At 53.9% G+C, this 15,351-nt stretch overlaps 1 protein-coding gene across 4 annotated transcripts in view; it reads left to right on the top strand.

The window, feature by feature from the left end:
- Positions 1–15,351, top strand: part of BMP1 (bone morphogenetic protein 1) — a gene marked incomplete at both ends in the record, with an annotated part of 48,575 nt that overhangs the window by 866 nt on the left and 32,358 nt on the right. For 2 of the 4 annotated variants that reach the window (XM_080709996.1, XM_080709997.1), the window contains 7 exons: positions 7,861–7,974; positions 11,246–11,414; positions 11,542–11,655; positions 11,936–12,114; positions 12,596–12,701; positions 14,050–14,174; positions 14,741–14,856. In XM_080709996.1, coding sequence (XP_080566122.1) covers positions 7,861–7,974; positions 11,246–11,414; positions 11,542–11,655; positions 11,936–12,114; positions 12,596–12,701; positions 14,050–14,174; positions 14,741–14,856 — 923 coding nt within the window. Of the gene's footprint in view, positions 1–7,860; positions 7,984–11,209; positions 11,415–11,541; positions 11,656–11,935; positions 12,115–12,595; positions 12,702–14,049; positions 14,175–14,740; positions 14,857–15,351 lie in introns of all 4 variants that reach the window. The other 2 variants (XM_080709994.1, XM_080709995.1) reach the window with 2 other exon arrangements.

Here is a 15,351-nt window from a genome sequence, read left to right as displayed (position 1 = left end):
CAAAGAAAACTCACATATTGTGCATCGGCCCTTTCACCCCACAGACACGGGAGGCTAATTAGCTGAGGTCAGGGCCCTGCAGTGTGCGCGTTTGTGCTCTTTGTCCACGAGGACCCGCTGTAACCCCTTAACTGCTGCTAGGACCAGGAGGGTCTTGCCCCTGGAGTGACCAGATGGCCAGGCACCAGGGCCGTTGGCCTCATCCGATGACCCTGAACGGGCTGCTTGGGACACTCAAGGGACAAGATAACAGGACTTTTCCCAGACTTCCTGCCTCTGATCCCAGCCTGTCTCCAAATAGCCAGAGGCAAGGTCATGGTTCCTAGAACTGGACACCAGGGGACAGGCCACTGGAGTCCTGGCCCCAGGGACCCTGGGCAGGCATCCCCCACCCCACACTTGGGCGGCTGTATCACAAGCAGGAATAGGGGATTCTTCCTCCTCCTGTGACAAACCAGGATGCGAGATGTGCGGGCAGTGCGCAGGGTGCAGAGTGGACAGGCTCTGGAGGTGGACAGAGCTGGCCTCCCGTCCTCTGCTCAGTAGCTTCCTCCTCAGGAAAGTTAACCATCACCTCTGAACTTCAGTTTTCTCACCTGTAAAGTGGGATGGCTAATACACCTCTCCGTGTTGGAACGGGTGGTAAGGACGGAATCTGAGAACAGATGCTAAACACTTATTAGCACTTAGCACGGAATAAATGTTCGTTGTCTACGCTCTGGTTCTGAGCCTCTGACTCTAGCTTTGATTTTTGGAGGGGGTATGAACTTGGTTTTGAGGAACAGGTCTCCTTGAACGCACCCTTGTGTCAGTTCCATTCAATAATCTACACTTACTGATGCCTAATACGGCCCAGGCTGATATTGTAAGAGGTGCCAGACAGACCCCTGCCCTCAGGGGGCTGATAGTCCAGTAGGGGCCCAAGAACACACAGCCAGCCAGCAGCACACACCTTGCCCCGTCTTCGGGGACAGCAGAGCAGAGATCGTGGGGGCCTGGGAAGGTCTGCGGGAGTCTTCCTGGAGAAGGTGGGGCAGGAGCAAGGCCTCTAAGAATGGGTAGAAGCCACACTCACGATGGAAACGAAATGGGAGTGATTGGGAAGGCTGAGGGCTCCATCGGCTCGGATTTCATGCTAGGGTGGGGCTGGTTGAGTTGGAACTTCAAACAAGGGCTCTGGAGAAAGTTCTCCACCAGGGTGAATTGAGGCTGGTGGGGAGCTGGGCCAGGCCTGGGGGTGGCCTCGAGGGCCCGAGAGCCTGACAGGGCCAAGCTTCAAGGTCAGATCAGGCCTCCTTGTTGGGTGTGACTGAGTCTTGTGGCCCACTCCTGGAAGAAAATTGAATCCTGGTTCCCATACACACAGGCTGTCATCTCTGGGTCGTCTCTCCTTGGCTTTATTCCTGGCCCCTCTGCAGCCTGATCTCCATGCTGGAGGCGATGGTGGCAGCTGCCTGCCTCTATTTCCTTGGGATGTGGCCACTGTGCCTGTTTACTCTGCTTTCTTGGCCTTCTCCAGCTCTATCCCCCCCCCCTCCTTCTCCTCCTTCCTCTCCCACTGAGAGCCAGCTACAAAAGCTCCTCAGCCCCCACCCCCATTACCTGCGATATCTCAGGTTGCTGTGAGAATAGCCAGACCCTGCCATTCCAAGTCTCCTCTGACCCTTAGAGTCTGAGTTATGGTTACTCAGGCAGGCGGGATGGAATCCCCTGGCACCCCGGAGAAGTTCCTGGACCTTCTGGGCAAGACCAGAAGAGTGAGCGGGAAGCCCGGCTGGTGTGTTGGTGTGCACAGAGCTGATTCCCTCAAGCCTGCTCCTTAGCCCGTGGCCAGAGAGACTTCAAGGCAGCCCTGATCTCTTGTATGTTGAGATGCCATTCTATGAAGGGGCCTGTCCCTGAGAGTCCAGAGCTGCTTGGCTGTGCCAGGTGACCTGCCAGCAACTCATGGGGTACAGTTGATTCTACAAGCAGAGAAGTCTGTGGGACCTCAACCCGAGCCAGGGAGGCCCTTGTTTCCACCACACCCTTAGCAGGCAGCTGGGGGATCTGCAGGAGGTGAGGTGGCCTTATCACCATCTTCCCCTTGGGGGCCTCAAGGCCCAGTGTGGACTTCAGGGGGCTCCGAGCGGGGGGAGGGGAGGATGCAGCCTCCAGAGGTTGAATACACTCTCTTCTCTCAGCCGACCACAACCCCCTTCCAGACACTCTGAGTCACCCACCCACCTAAGCCCCTAAGCTCCCTGAGTCACCCAGTCTTTTAGGGGCCCTGAGGGAGGAGGAACATATAGTCTCCCTGGGCTCCGGATGGAGGGGACCAGTGAGATTCCTTAGGAAGAAGGCACTCCTCAGAATCTCACCTCCAGCTGGATGTGGTGGCACACGCCTGTAATTCTAGGAGATAAGAGGGTGAGATGGGAGAACTGCAGCGTTGAGGCCAGCCTCAGCAACTTAGCAAGACCCTGTTTCAGAATAAAAAGGGCTGAGAGTGTAACTCAGAGGTAGAATGCTCCTGGGTTCAATCCCCTGTACCAGTCTCCTACCCAACAGAATTCTGTCTCCAGAGATTTGAGGAGAAACTACTGGGTGGGGGGAGAGGAGAATAGAACAGGCTATTTCTAAAGCTGCTGAGGACCTCCTAAGGAAGGACAGCCAGGAAAGGGGCACTAGTTTTATTTATTTATGTATTTATTTTTGTATGTGTGCACACATCCCTATCTATTTCTAGGGCCGCCTTCTTAGTGGAGTGTGGTCTGTGAATTGCATTGTATACCTGCGGTCATCTAAGTGTTTGAAAGAACTTGCACATGGTGGCTGATGTATGTTTGTGCACACTTGTGGATGTGCCCTTGCTTGATGGCCAGAGAGTTTGCGTGTGAGTGTTTGACCCCAGAGCAAAGGCGAGTGCCAGGTTACTCCTGTGCATATGTGGACAGGTGGTTAAGTCCAGTCCCAGGGACTTAATACATGAGAGCCCCTGAGTGTATCCTCCCCCAGCAGGGAGGGGGGATGCGTCTGCCCTGTGCACATGGTTTAGGAGCTCCAGGGCCCCAGCCAGACTCCTCTCCCTGCCCCCTTTGAGGGGCCTTGCCATGCCAGGAGACTGACCTGCGGGACAAAGGTCCTCCCAGGTCCCGGCACACAGATGTGGCTCTCTGCTCTTCCCCATCCTGCTCAGGCTAAGGGGCAGTCATGAGTGCTCCTGGCTGGTTTACAGCTAGAAAACAAAACAAAAACTTTTGATCCCGTGTTGAAAACAACTAATATGCTGACCCTGACCTCTGTGCTTCCTGTGGGTCAGGAGGGGCATCCTGGACTCTCCGGCCTTCAAGTTTCCTGGCTTCCTCAGGTTGGGATCCCATGCGGGTAGGCCCTTAGACCCCATTGGTAGCCACAGGCTCTCCTGCCATCCCACCCTACCCCCACTCTGTTCCTGTGCATTCTTCGGCCATGACATCCCCACCACAGGGCTCCCGTCCCCAGCTGAGCTCTGCAGCTGGGCGGGCCGTCTGTACTTCCGCTTGCCCTGCCCTGGTTCCACAGTGCCCTGATCCTTCAGGCCAGCTTCCATCCTTGGGTTTCCCCCAACTAGGGCGCAAGTGTGAGGTCACCAGTATTCCCGGGAAGGTGCAGAGTTGACCTGGAGTTTCTGGGATGGGTGTTGGGATCATCTGAAGTGAGCCGGTGCATCCTGTGCTGGGTGTTCATTTACATGCCTTATTTCATGCAAAAACCCTAGAAGACAGATTCTATCATTAGCCCCCTTTTACATGGGAGAATACCAAGGCGTAGAAGAGTTTACCTGACTTATTGGCCACTAGTAGCCACACTGGGATTCAGAGACAGGTCTGGCTCAAAAGACCTTGCTCTTTACTGACAGTCCAAAGACAGTCTGAAAGTCCAGCAACCTGTGTACAGCTGCCCTCTGTATCCATGGATTCAACAAACCATGGATCCAGCCGGGCGTGGTGATGCACGCGTGTAATCCCAGCATATGAGAGGCAGGAGGATCGCGGTTCGCAGCCAGCCTCAGCTACTTAGTGAGGTCCTTTGCAACCCACTGAGACTGTTTCAAAATAAAGAATAAAAAATAAGTCTGGGGGGTGTAGCCCAGAGGTAGAATGCTGCTGGGTTCTGCAAAAAAAAAAAAAAAAAAAAAAAACTTAAAAAAAATATTTAGAGCCGGGCGTGGTGGCACACGCTTGTAATCCCTGTGCTTGGGAGGCGGAGACAGGAGAATCACAGTGGTTCGGAGCCAGCCTCACTGGCTTAAGAGACCCTGTTTCCAAATAAAAAAATATAAAAATGGGTCTGGGAGTGTAGCCCTAAGGTAGAAGGGCTTCCAGGAACCCCAGTACCACAAAAAAATTTTTTATTGGTGCATTATATTAAAAAAAAGTAACTTTTAACAAACCATGGATCCAACCTAATAGGAAAAAAAAAAAAAACTGTGCCTGTACTGAACCGGTACAGTACTTTTTCCATTAAGCAATATAGTATAAGTACTTATGTAACGTTTACATTTATTAGGTATTCTAAGTCACCTAGAGATGATTTAATACACTTAGGAGGATATGGGAAGGCTCTTACACAAATACTACACCGTTTTACAGAAAGGACTTGGGCATCCTGGATTTTGGTATCTGCAGGGGTCCTGGAGCCAGCCCCCTGAGGAGATTGAGGGATGACTGTGTGTGATCCCTGGAGGGTACAGTGTGGAAGCCTGGAGGTGTGCAGTGTGGGTACAAGGGTTTAAAGTGTGCAAAAGTATGGGGGTGTCATGGGGCGTGTGCATGCCTGTGTACATTGGTGTTAATAAATCCCTGCCATATCCCTGCAGCAGACCTCCCATCCTACAGCCTAAGGCCACCCTCACATCCAGCCGAGCATCATCTCCTGCTGCTGCCCCAGAGGTGCTCAGCCAAGCCACAGATGGTGGCCTCTTCAGTGAGAGAAACTTTCCCTGGGGTGAGCAGAGATTCTGGACCAGTTATGTGCTGGTGACCCTGGGCACGTTATGTCCCTCTTGGACCAAGCCTCGTGCTGTCTGAGGTCAGGAAGGTGGGCTGGCATGTAGCCACAAGTTTATCTCGCTGAGCGTTGTCATGGGACACTCCCAGGCAGAAGTACGGATGGAGTGCGGCTTGCTGGGCATGTCATGGGTGGGCCAGGATTAAATGAGCTCATTAATGTGAATGCACTTTGTCAACTGGAAGGCACCACGTCATGCCAACAGACATTTACATAGGGTGTCATTATCGCTACTATTATTGGCTTAGTGAGTTCAGAGCTTGCCGCTGGTTGTGTGTGTTGGAGCTTGTGCCTGTGTGTTCAGGACTGTGTATGACTCTGTGTGCGTGTGTGTGTGTGCGCGTGTGTGTGTTTCTGAGCGAGTGTTTCTTTTTGTGCATATATATTTACAGTAACAGTTCTACAGAAGTAATGAACTGGAAGGAAGGAAGTGTTCACTGGGCTGCATCCGCAGGGGGCCCGACTTGTCAATTCAGCCTTTCCAGTGACCGGCAGTGTGGTCTCAGTTAAACCAGTTTCCTTCTGGGCCTCAGTTTCCTCAACTCTAAAATGGAAGAGTGGGCTAGATCACCGCTGAAGGCATGCTATGCTGTTGGTCCCTCTCTCAGTGAGCGTGTGTCTCTGGGCACGCATTTGTAGGCCAGAAGAATACTGGCATGGTACTTTATTCAAGCCAACATCACTGAGTGCCCCCATCTGAAAGCCCAGCACCGGGCACCTCTCATATGTGCCGGATGTACGTCCCTGATCTTGACACCTCTGCATTTGGTGGCTTGAGTGTGGATGTCACCATATGTCTGCAGGAACATTAACCACCTGTGTTTGATTCTGTATGCGATGAAGTAAGTGTGTATGTGTCCACCCCGTGGGGCCAAATGGGGAGGAGAAACCTGTGTGTAAGGCCCCGAGGTTAAAACAATTTGTGTTATGCCAGCCGCTCTCTGCCTGGATGAGAAGCAGATGTCCCCATGGGCGGGGCTGCAGAGAAGCTGTTTGGTCCCACCTCTTGCTCAGCCTCCCGCCTGCCCCAGCCAGCCCAGCCCAGCCCAGCATGAAGCTCACATCTGGGCTCCTTCCAAAGCAGCCGGCTCTGTGGCTTCCTCCCTCTTGCTCCAGACTTCTCAGAAAGGAGAGAGGCTGCTCCGCGCATCTCTCCAAAAACATCTCTCTCCCCAGCTCCAGAAATTGAAATGGTTTGTTGGGAAGCCTCTCTTCCCCAGGGTCTTTCTTTTCCAGAGAAGGGACTCAGAATAAAAATCACTGGAGAACTGTTCTACCTTTTTCTTCTAGCTGGGAAGCTTTCAGTACTTGTCTTTGTTTCCCACATGTGCCTGACTTGCTCCAGGAAGACTCCAAGAAGACAAGGATATGAAGCATTTCACACTTCATATCCTGCCTCCATTTGACCGAAAGGGCATCTGCTAAATGAACACCACATGCTTAGCATAGTGCTAAAGGAATGGGTCTACAAACAGACCGTTCTGATACTATAACAAACTACTCCAGATAATTGACTTAGAAAGAGAAAAGGTTTACTCGGCTCACCATTCTGAAGTTTCCAGGATAAGATGGGGGCATTGTTTGGGGCCTCTGCCAAGGTAGTACACCATAGCAAAGCAAAACTGCTCAGCTCATCAGCCAGGAGGCAAAGGGAGGAGGAGGAAGGGCCCAGGTGTCACAGTCCCCTTGGAGGGCACACCGCAGTGACCTAAGGACTTCCCCTACGGCCCACCTAAAGGCCCACAGCACCTGTCAACAGCACACCCTGGGGACAGAGCCTTTAACACATGGAACTTTGGGGACACATCTAAATCATAGCAGAGGTACTCTGTCTTACCCCTGTTACTGTCCTCAGAGTACTCGTCGCCATCGGGGATTCTCTAGGTCAGTATCTGTTCACTCTTGGATGGTTGAAGGTGAGCTCCGCAGGAGAGGAGTTGTTTGGGGCTTGCTAATCATTGGTTGGGACTTGGCCCATAGTAGGTGCCATGTATTTGCTGAAGAATGAGGGAATAAATGATACAACTGTGACTTCATGGAGCTCACAGCCCTGGAAGGGGTGGGAGTCTGCTTTGGTTCTACACTGAGTTCCATCCCTAACCCTATTTAGTTATTATTATTATTATTATTATTATTATTATTATTATTATTACTATTATATTTTTTGCGGGTCTGAGGATGGAACTCAGGTATTCAACCTCCAAGCTATACCCCCTGCCCTGTTTTTTATTCTTTATTTTGAAATTTTGAAACAGGGTCTCACTGAGGCTGGCCACGAACTGCGATCCTCCAATCTCAGCCTCCCGAATGCTGGGATTACAAACGTGCGCCACCATGCCCAGCTAGTTTTTTGTTTTTAAAGCTGGTCTCCAACAACCCTGGGCTCAAGTGATCCTCCTGCCTCATCTACCCAAGTGGCTAGTCTACGTATAGACCAACATGGTCTGCTTTGGCTGAGGTTTTAACTAAAAAATCTAGCATGAAGGCATGCACAGTAGCACATGCCTGGAATCCTAGTACTTGGGAGGCTGAGTTAGGAGATTCTCAAGTTGAGGCCAGCCTGAACCTAAAAGGGGTGGAGCTCAGGTAGAGTGCCCCTGAGTTCCGTCCCCTACCCCCCCCCCCCACACACACACACATTGAGCGGAATCTTGCAGGAGATTGCAGGAGCCAGTCCCCGGCTGCCTTTCTTTCTCCGATGGCATTTAAGGATCAGAATCTCTGTGGGGACTGAGTTGCGTGCCCACAGGATCACAGCTGTTAACATGCTGCACCCAGTCCCAGGTAAAGAGGATTAACTCAGCCCCTGTCTGCTGCTTTCTTCTCCAGCTGCCTTCCTGGGGGACATCGCCCTGGACGAGGAGGATTTGCGGGCCTTCCAGGTGCGGCAGGCTGCAGTTCTCCGGCAGGGCACAGCTCGCAGGTCGTCCGTCACAGCAGCAGGTATACTGGGCCAGCACTCTGGGTCCCAGAAATGGGTTTCTGACGTGGGGAAACAAGAAACCCACTGTTCTCATCCAGGCCCTCCCAGGACAGAGGCCAGAAGCTTGAATCCAATGCATGGGCTTGGCTTGCCTTGGGATGTCTTTATGCCTTCCCCAGAGGACTAGCAAGTAATAGGCATCCAGGGAGCTAAGCGCCGATATCATTTCTGCTTACAGCTTATAAAGTACTTTTTACTTTTTTTGGTACTGGGCATGGGACCCAGGAGCATTCTACCTCTGAGCTACACTCCCAGCTCTATTTTTTTGTTCTTTTTTTTTTTTTTTTTTTTTTTTTTGGTGGTACTGGGGTTCCTGGAAGCCCTTTTACCTCTGGGCTATACTCCCAGACCTACTTTTTAAATTTGGAAATGGAAACAGGGTCTCTTAAGCCAGCACGGCTGGCTCCGAACCAGTGTGATACTCCTGTCTCCGCCTCCCAAGCGCGGAGATTACAAGCGTGCGCCACCATGCCCGGCTTGTTTTTTATTTTGAAATAGGGTCTCAGTGAGTTGTAAAGGGCCTCACTATGTAGTAGCTGAGGCTGGCCACGAACCAGGATCCTCCTGTCTCAGCCTCTCAAATGCTGGGATTACAAGCATGCACCACCATGCCCGACTTTATAAAGTACTTTCAAAAGTATTGTCTAACTTGCTGGGTGTGGTGGCGCACACCTGTAATCCCAGTACTTGGGAGGCTGGAACATGAGGATCATAGATTTGCGGCCAGCCTCAGCTACCTAGTGAGGCCCTCCACAAATTAGTTGAGACTTTTTTTCAAAATTAAGAATAAAAAGCTGGGCGTGGTGGCGCACACTTGTAATCCCCGCGCTTGGGAGGCTGAGACAGGAGGATCACATGGGTTCGAAGCCAGCCTCAGCTACTTAGTGAGGCTCTCAGCAACTTAGTGAGACCCTGTTTCCAAATAAAGTATAAAATAGGTCTGGGAATGTAGCCTGGAGGTAGAAAGCCTCTGGGTTCCACCCCCAGTACCACCAAAAAAAAAAAAAAAAAAAAAAATTAAGAATAAAAATTAGGGCTGGGGGGTATGGCTCAGAGGTTAAATGCCTCTGGGTTCAATCCCTGGTACTGAATAATAATAATAATAATAATAATAATAATAATAACAACAACAACAACAACAAAATGGCTGGGGTGTAGCTTGGAGGTAGAGTGCCCTGGGTTCAATCCCCAGTACCAAAAAAAAGTATTGTCTAACTTGACCATCCCAACTACCTTTGAGGTATGTTTCCAGATAACTCCTGTTAAGCCTCGCAGAGGTAAAGTGAGGTGCCCAGGATCACACAGCTTGTGGTGGCAGGGCTGGGACTCAAACCCATCGTTCTCTCTCCAGATCTGAGATGCTGTGCCCAAAACCCAGTCCCTCCTGGGTCTACGGGTGCCACTTTGCAAGTTTCTAAGCATCCTCAGGGCACATCTCAGCAGCCCCATTCATGACTCTTCTAGACATGACGGTCCGTCTCCATTTCCCACGCTCTCCCTACTCAGGGCCTCCACTGTTAGTGTCTCCCTGGGTCACCTGGGAATGATTTGTTTCATGTCCCATCTCCCTAGCTGGACACAAAGCTGTTCAAGGCCAGGGATGGTTCTTCCACCCCTAAGTGTTTGGGTGGCCCAAACACTTAAACTCAGCTGGCACTTGCTCAGGTAAAGGATGGAGGAACAAGGACCTGGCCGGGTCGGTTCTCAGTGCTCTGTGGAGGAGCAAAGGCTTATCACCGCTGTGGGGTGACGCTGGGGACATGAACCTGAAAACCCCACCATTGTCCTGGGTTGGTCTGGGCACACTCTGGTGTGCCCGAAAGACATACCATCAGGAGGGACATTCCGAGGAGTAGAGGTGGACCACTCTAGAGGGCATTTGGCACTAGAGGGTGATATGGTGGCCTCGTGAGAGCTGAGGCTTACATGGTCTTAGTGGGGACTAGTAAGAATGGTACAAGGAGGACGCGCGTGGTGACACACGCTTGTAATCCCAGCATTCGGGAGACCGAGACTGGAGGATCACAGTTTGAGGACAGCCTCAGTACTGATTAGTGAGGCCCTTTGCAACTCAGTGAGACCTTGTTTCAAAATAAAGAATAACAAATAGGGCTGGGGGTGTAGCTCAGAGGTAGAATACCCCTGGGTTCCATCCCCAGTACTACCAAAAAAAAAAAAAAAAAAGAATGTTGCAGGGGAAAGTCCACCGGAGGCCTGCTGTTAATTCACCAGGTAACTTTGGGCAAAGCTTTGGCCTTAGCTTCCTCATCTGTTAGATGAAGGTAATGGCACCTGCCCACGTACCACAGAACCACTCTGTCACACGAAGCTGTAGCTCAGGGGAATTTGCAGAAAACCCAGAGTTCCATATGCTCCTTAGATATCAAGGCTTATTAGCTGAGAAGGGACGTTTTCCCAATCCCAGATTCCCCAGGTCCCTACAGTTCCTGAAAAATGAATACATCATTGTTCTGTCTTGTAATTATAGCCAATTCTCGCTATTCAGGGTAGTTATGAATAGTTTTAGCATAATTTCATAGTTATAGGATTTTGTGGTTATTCTGTGTAGTCACCACGAACATTGAATTAGCAAGTACAGAATCATTGCTCCTAGGGGAGATGCAGGCTACGCCAACCTCTGGTCATATTTTTGCTAACTGATCACGACATGACCTTGTCTCATGTGTGTTTTATTCAAAGATGCTTTATTTAATACGTAGTTGATTCATTAGCATTGAACTCACAGCCAACAGCAGTGACTCAGGCCTGAACAAATTTACCTAAAACACGCATTTTCTCCATAAGACACATCCCACCCTGCCTTCTTGCCCTTGAGAACAAGAGACTACACTTCAGCTCTACGTTTGAGCCATTTTAAACAGCAAACTCATTGGCAAGAAGCACAAAAATATAAAAAGCATGGCAGTCAGTCAATACACCTCAAAAAAGACCCAGGTTCACAGCAAGACACTTAAAAAAGACGGTGGCGAGCCACCTTGTTCTGCTGGGCACATGTTGGGTCCATGTTGGGTGACTCAACTTTTTCACAGCCCTGCGCATGTTTGTGAATGACCATGAAAGCGCCCAGAGTTGATTTGGGGGTTACAAAGGAATTAGAGCAAGTGGGCAAAGTCATGGATACAGAATCCACAGATAAAGGGGCTCCGCTATATGTTTTTCCCTCCTTCCCTCCACTCGCTTGCCGTCTATGCCTTCTTCTTTCCATTCCAGGAAACTCCTCCGCCCCTGACTGCCAGAGCACCAGTGGGCAGCCTCAGAGGGAACCCCGGGGGAGATGGCGAGGCCGGCCCCGGAGCCGGCGGGCAGCAACGTCCAGACCGGAGCGTGTGTGGCCTGACGGGGTCATCCCCTTTGTCATTGGGGGGAACTTCACTGGTGAGTGTCTGCTGTGCGGTCTGTGTGCAGGCTCCCGTCCAGAAAGCGCGCTCTCAGAATGACTGTGATGCTTTGGGGAAGTGGACCACCTGGGCGCCATGACAACCGGCTTCCTTCCTCCTGGCAGGCAGCCAGCGGGCAGTCTTCCGGCAGGCCATGAGGCACTGGGAGAAGCACACCTGCGTTACCTTCTTGGAACGCACCGACGAAGACAGCTATATTGTATTCACCTACCGACCCTGCGGGTGAGCAGGGACCCCGGGCATGACATCCCCGGCCGTGACCCTCGCCCAGGCTTTGCTCCGGGCATTGCTGTCACACCCAGCTGGGTGCCACCCCGGGTCCGCCCATCCCCTCTCGCCATGGGGCATCTCCCATTGGTGCAGCTCTGCCCTGGGTACTCAGAGCCCTCCCCACCCCTCCGCTCCCCTGCCGCCCGCCCCGCCCCGGCAGCCTGGCCCGGCCCCTGAGTGGATGCACTCCCCCAGCTCGGGACCGCCCCCCTGAGCTGGGCCCGCCCTCCAGGTGCTGCTCCTACGTGGGTCGCCGCGGTGGGGGCCCCCAGGCCATCTCCATCGGCAAGAACTGTGACAAGTTTGGCATCGTGGTCCATGAGCTGGGTCACGTCATCGGCTTCTGGCACGAGCATACGCGGCCCGACCGGGACCGCCACGTCTCCATCGTGCGTGAGAACATCCAGCCAGGTATGAGGCACCTCCTGCCCCGGTCCTCTCTCCAGGGCCTCTGGTGGGATGGGAGCTCTATCTTCTGCCCAGGGCCTGGGGGACAGGACCCCACGCAGGCATCCGCTGAGCATCAGTAGCAGCTTGGTGGGTTGGCACAGGCCGTCTTGGAGGGTGGAGCCGGGTGCAGCCAGCCCACACCTGCAGGCTCTCCTCTTCGCTTTTCCACAGTCTCCTGCCCTCTGCAGTTCTGTCCCTCATTGCCCTCAGTCTCCCTGTCCCCTCCCTTGCTGCTTGACCCCCCTCTGTCCATCAGAAATCCTCTGCTCCTCAGTATATTATCTCCAGCAAGTCCCTCTGCTGGACAGGACTCTTCTACAGAGCCTCCCCAAACTCCCCTGGCTCTCTCAACTGTTCCCAAACCTTCCAAGGGCCCTCGCAGGTGCAGGGAGGACACAGGCCCACCCCTGCCTCCCCCACACCCTTTTCCTGGTCTTCGCAGGACAGGAGTATAACTTCCTGAAGATGGAGGTCCAGGAGGTGGAGTCCCTAGGGGAGACCTATGATTTTGACAGCATCATGCATTATGCCCGGAACACATTCTCCAGGTGAGAGATGATGGCCAGGCCTCTTCCCGGGCTGCCCGAGCCTGCCCTCCGGAAGTCACTCCCTTTCCGTCTCCCAGTTCCCGCAATTCACACTACCCTGCCGTGTCAACAAGAGTGCCCTTCGGGTGGCTGCCGAGGGCTTGTGGGTGCTGCCTGCCCTATAGTCCTTTCTACAGGTTTAGGAGGTGGTGGCAGGGCCCAGCTTCTTTGCCTGTTGCTGTGCATTCCAAGCGCAGCTGGCCCAGGAGACCGGACTCCAGCGCTCCCCACACTATCAGCCAGCCCCAAGGAAGCTGGGCTTTCCTTGTCACCAGACGGGGACATTTTTCTCAGTGTTACCCGATTCTAGCCACCTTTCTTTTCATCGTTGGCTCTTTTGCACAAAGCCCAGCTCCTGTCCTGCACTAGCCCCCGTCTCCAGCTCACGAGACGCCCTCCTTACCCTGGGCCTTGGGTGGCCCAGCCTCCCCTGGCCAGCTGCTGCTCCTGGAGTGTGGGAACCGGCCCTCCCCTCCTCCTCCTGCGCCTTCCTGGACCGGCCTTTCCCAAGCCTGGCCTTTTCCCCATCCACTGACCGTGTCTGGGACAGCAGCCCTCCCCCCTCTTCTCAGAGATCCTTCTAGACCTACTCTTCCTGCCCTCAGACCTGAGGGAACGGAGATCGGGGAAGGGCGGTGAGGTCATTCTGCCCTCCACACCCACGGGCCCTCCTAACGTTCCCACCGCAGCCCACCCACCCCCTGCTGTGTTCTGCCCAGCAGGGCCTGAGTCAGGGGCCCTGGGGAGGTGGAGGGCTGCCTGTTTCCCATTCCTTCTGCTCCTCCAGATGCGAACACCGGGGCTTAGCAGGGAGGATCTGGGAGACAGGCATACTGGTGGATGGAGAGCTGGCGGGGCTGTCCCCACAGTCTGGCCTGGCCACGGTGGAACCTGCCCTTGCCCTTTGGCCTGGCTCCAGGCGCTGTGTCAGCAGGGTGAAGAGCTGTCCGGGTAGTCCTGGGAGAAGTCCATCCTCATGAGGGGCAGTAGGATGGGGCTGCTGAGAGGATGGACTGGGGCTGGGAATCGGGGTCAGGCTGAGCCTGGCACCTGAGGGTACCCAGGGCATGGTTGGCATGGCTCCCTGGCCTCCCAGAGTGTTCCCGGGGCTCCCTAGCTCCTGCGGTATGGCTGCCACGGGGCAGGGTGGCTCTGGTCAGTGGGCAGCATAATGACAGGGTGAGACATCTCCACCCATCCTCGACCCCGCCGAGGAATGTCTGGGCTCCAGCAGGGTCACGACCTGTGGGCGCAGGCAGGCAGGCCACCCTCCTTCCCAGCCCACCTTCTGCACTCATTTCCTCCTCAGGGGCATCTTCCTGGACACCATTGTTCCCAAGTACGAGGTCAACGGGGTGAAACCTCCTATTGGCCAAAGGACGCGGCTCAGCAAGGGCGACATCGCCCAGGCCCGCAAGCTCTACAAGTGCCCAGGTTGGAGCAGGGAAGGGTAGGCCAGGAGGGGCAGAGGGCAGGGCCTGAGGGAGGCAGAGCCAGGACCTGGGGCCACCACCAAGGCTCCAGCTGTAAGTCTTAGAGGAGGTATTGGGGAGAGAGACATGGAGGGCATTCCACTTAAGTGTGTCAGTTGAAGAAGGAAGCTGGGGCTAGGATTGGATGGTGTGAGAAGCTGAGCCACCACCGTCAGAGGTCCTGGAGTGAGGGTGTGGGCAATAGCAGCAGAAAAGGGGAGAACAGTCATTCTAGGAGACCAAGGAGGAGGTTATGCCCACCAAAGGAGCTTGACCTTACCTCTGGAACCCATGTTGCCTTGACAACGGGGCATCTGGTTACCCTGGCAGCAGAAGGCCCAGGGAGGTAGGATGTATGCTCCTGTGCAAGGAGGAGGGGGTGGATCTTAAAGGGGCAGGACCAGCCCCTCTCTGCAGCCATTGCTCTCTCTCCCCCAAAGGATGCTAGGGCCCAGGGCTGGGCAAGCCTGAAGGCAAGGGAGGTTGGCACCTGCAGCCAGCTGCTCAGTCATTTTTCTCTCTTGACAGCCTGCGGAGAGACTCTGCAAGACAGCACAGGCAACTTCTCTTCCCCGGAGTACCCCAATGGCTACTCCGCCCACATGCACTGTGTGTGGCGCATCTCTGTGACACCCGGGGAGAAGGTAGGTGCCATCATGGGCCCCTGAGCCTCCCCTTCCCTGCCGGGATCCCGGGAGCCCCAGCTCAAAGACTTCTCCCACATGGGGATCGATGTTGATGTGGGGGATCCAGCTGGTGTCGTAAGTGCAAGTCTACATGTCTGGCAGAGCACTGTAGTGAAGAGGGCCCCCCAGCTCCCAAACACTGCAGTGAAGAGGGGCTCCCCTCAACCCCCAGCCCTCCGTGGCTCTCAGGGATTGGACATCAGGACGCACTTTCAGATAGCGTTGCAGTGGGCCTTGCCACGAAGCTCAGGGCTTGAGCCAGGGGCTCCTGAAGGGCCCTCCCCAGTTCTGATAAGCTCTGGCCCTGGCAATGATTAAGCCACAAGGCAGCTACCTCCAGTAGGGTGCTTTTTGAGGGGTCTCTCCTTCCCATCCTTTCTCCTACACGTAGTGGGGCCCTAGTGGGGCCCCTAGTCTGGGCCCCATGGGCCTGAACTGTGGCCCCAGCTGGGT

Source organism: Muscardinus avellanarius (genome assembly GCF_963383645.1).
Source record: "Muscardinus avellanarius genome assembly, chromosome: 14".
In the NCBI taxonomy this organism is placed as follows: Eukaryota; Metazoa; Chordata; class Mammalia; order Rodentia; family Gliridae; genus Muscardinus; species Muscardinus avellanarius.
Note: the sequence above shows the minus strand (reverse complement) of the source record. Positions and strands in the feature narration are given on the sequence as shown.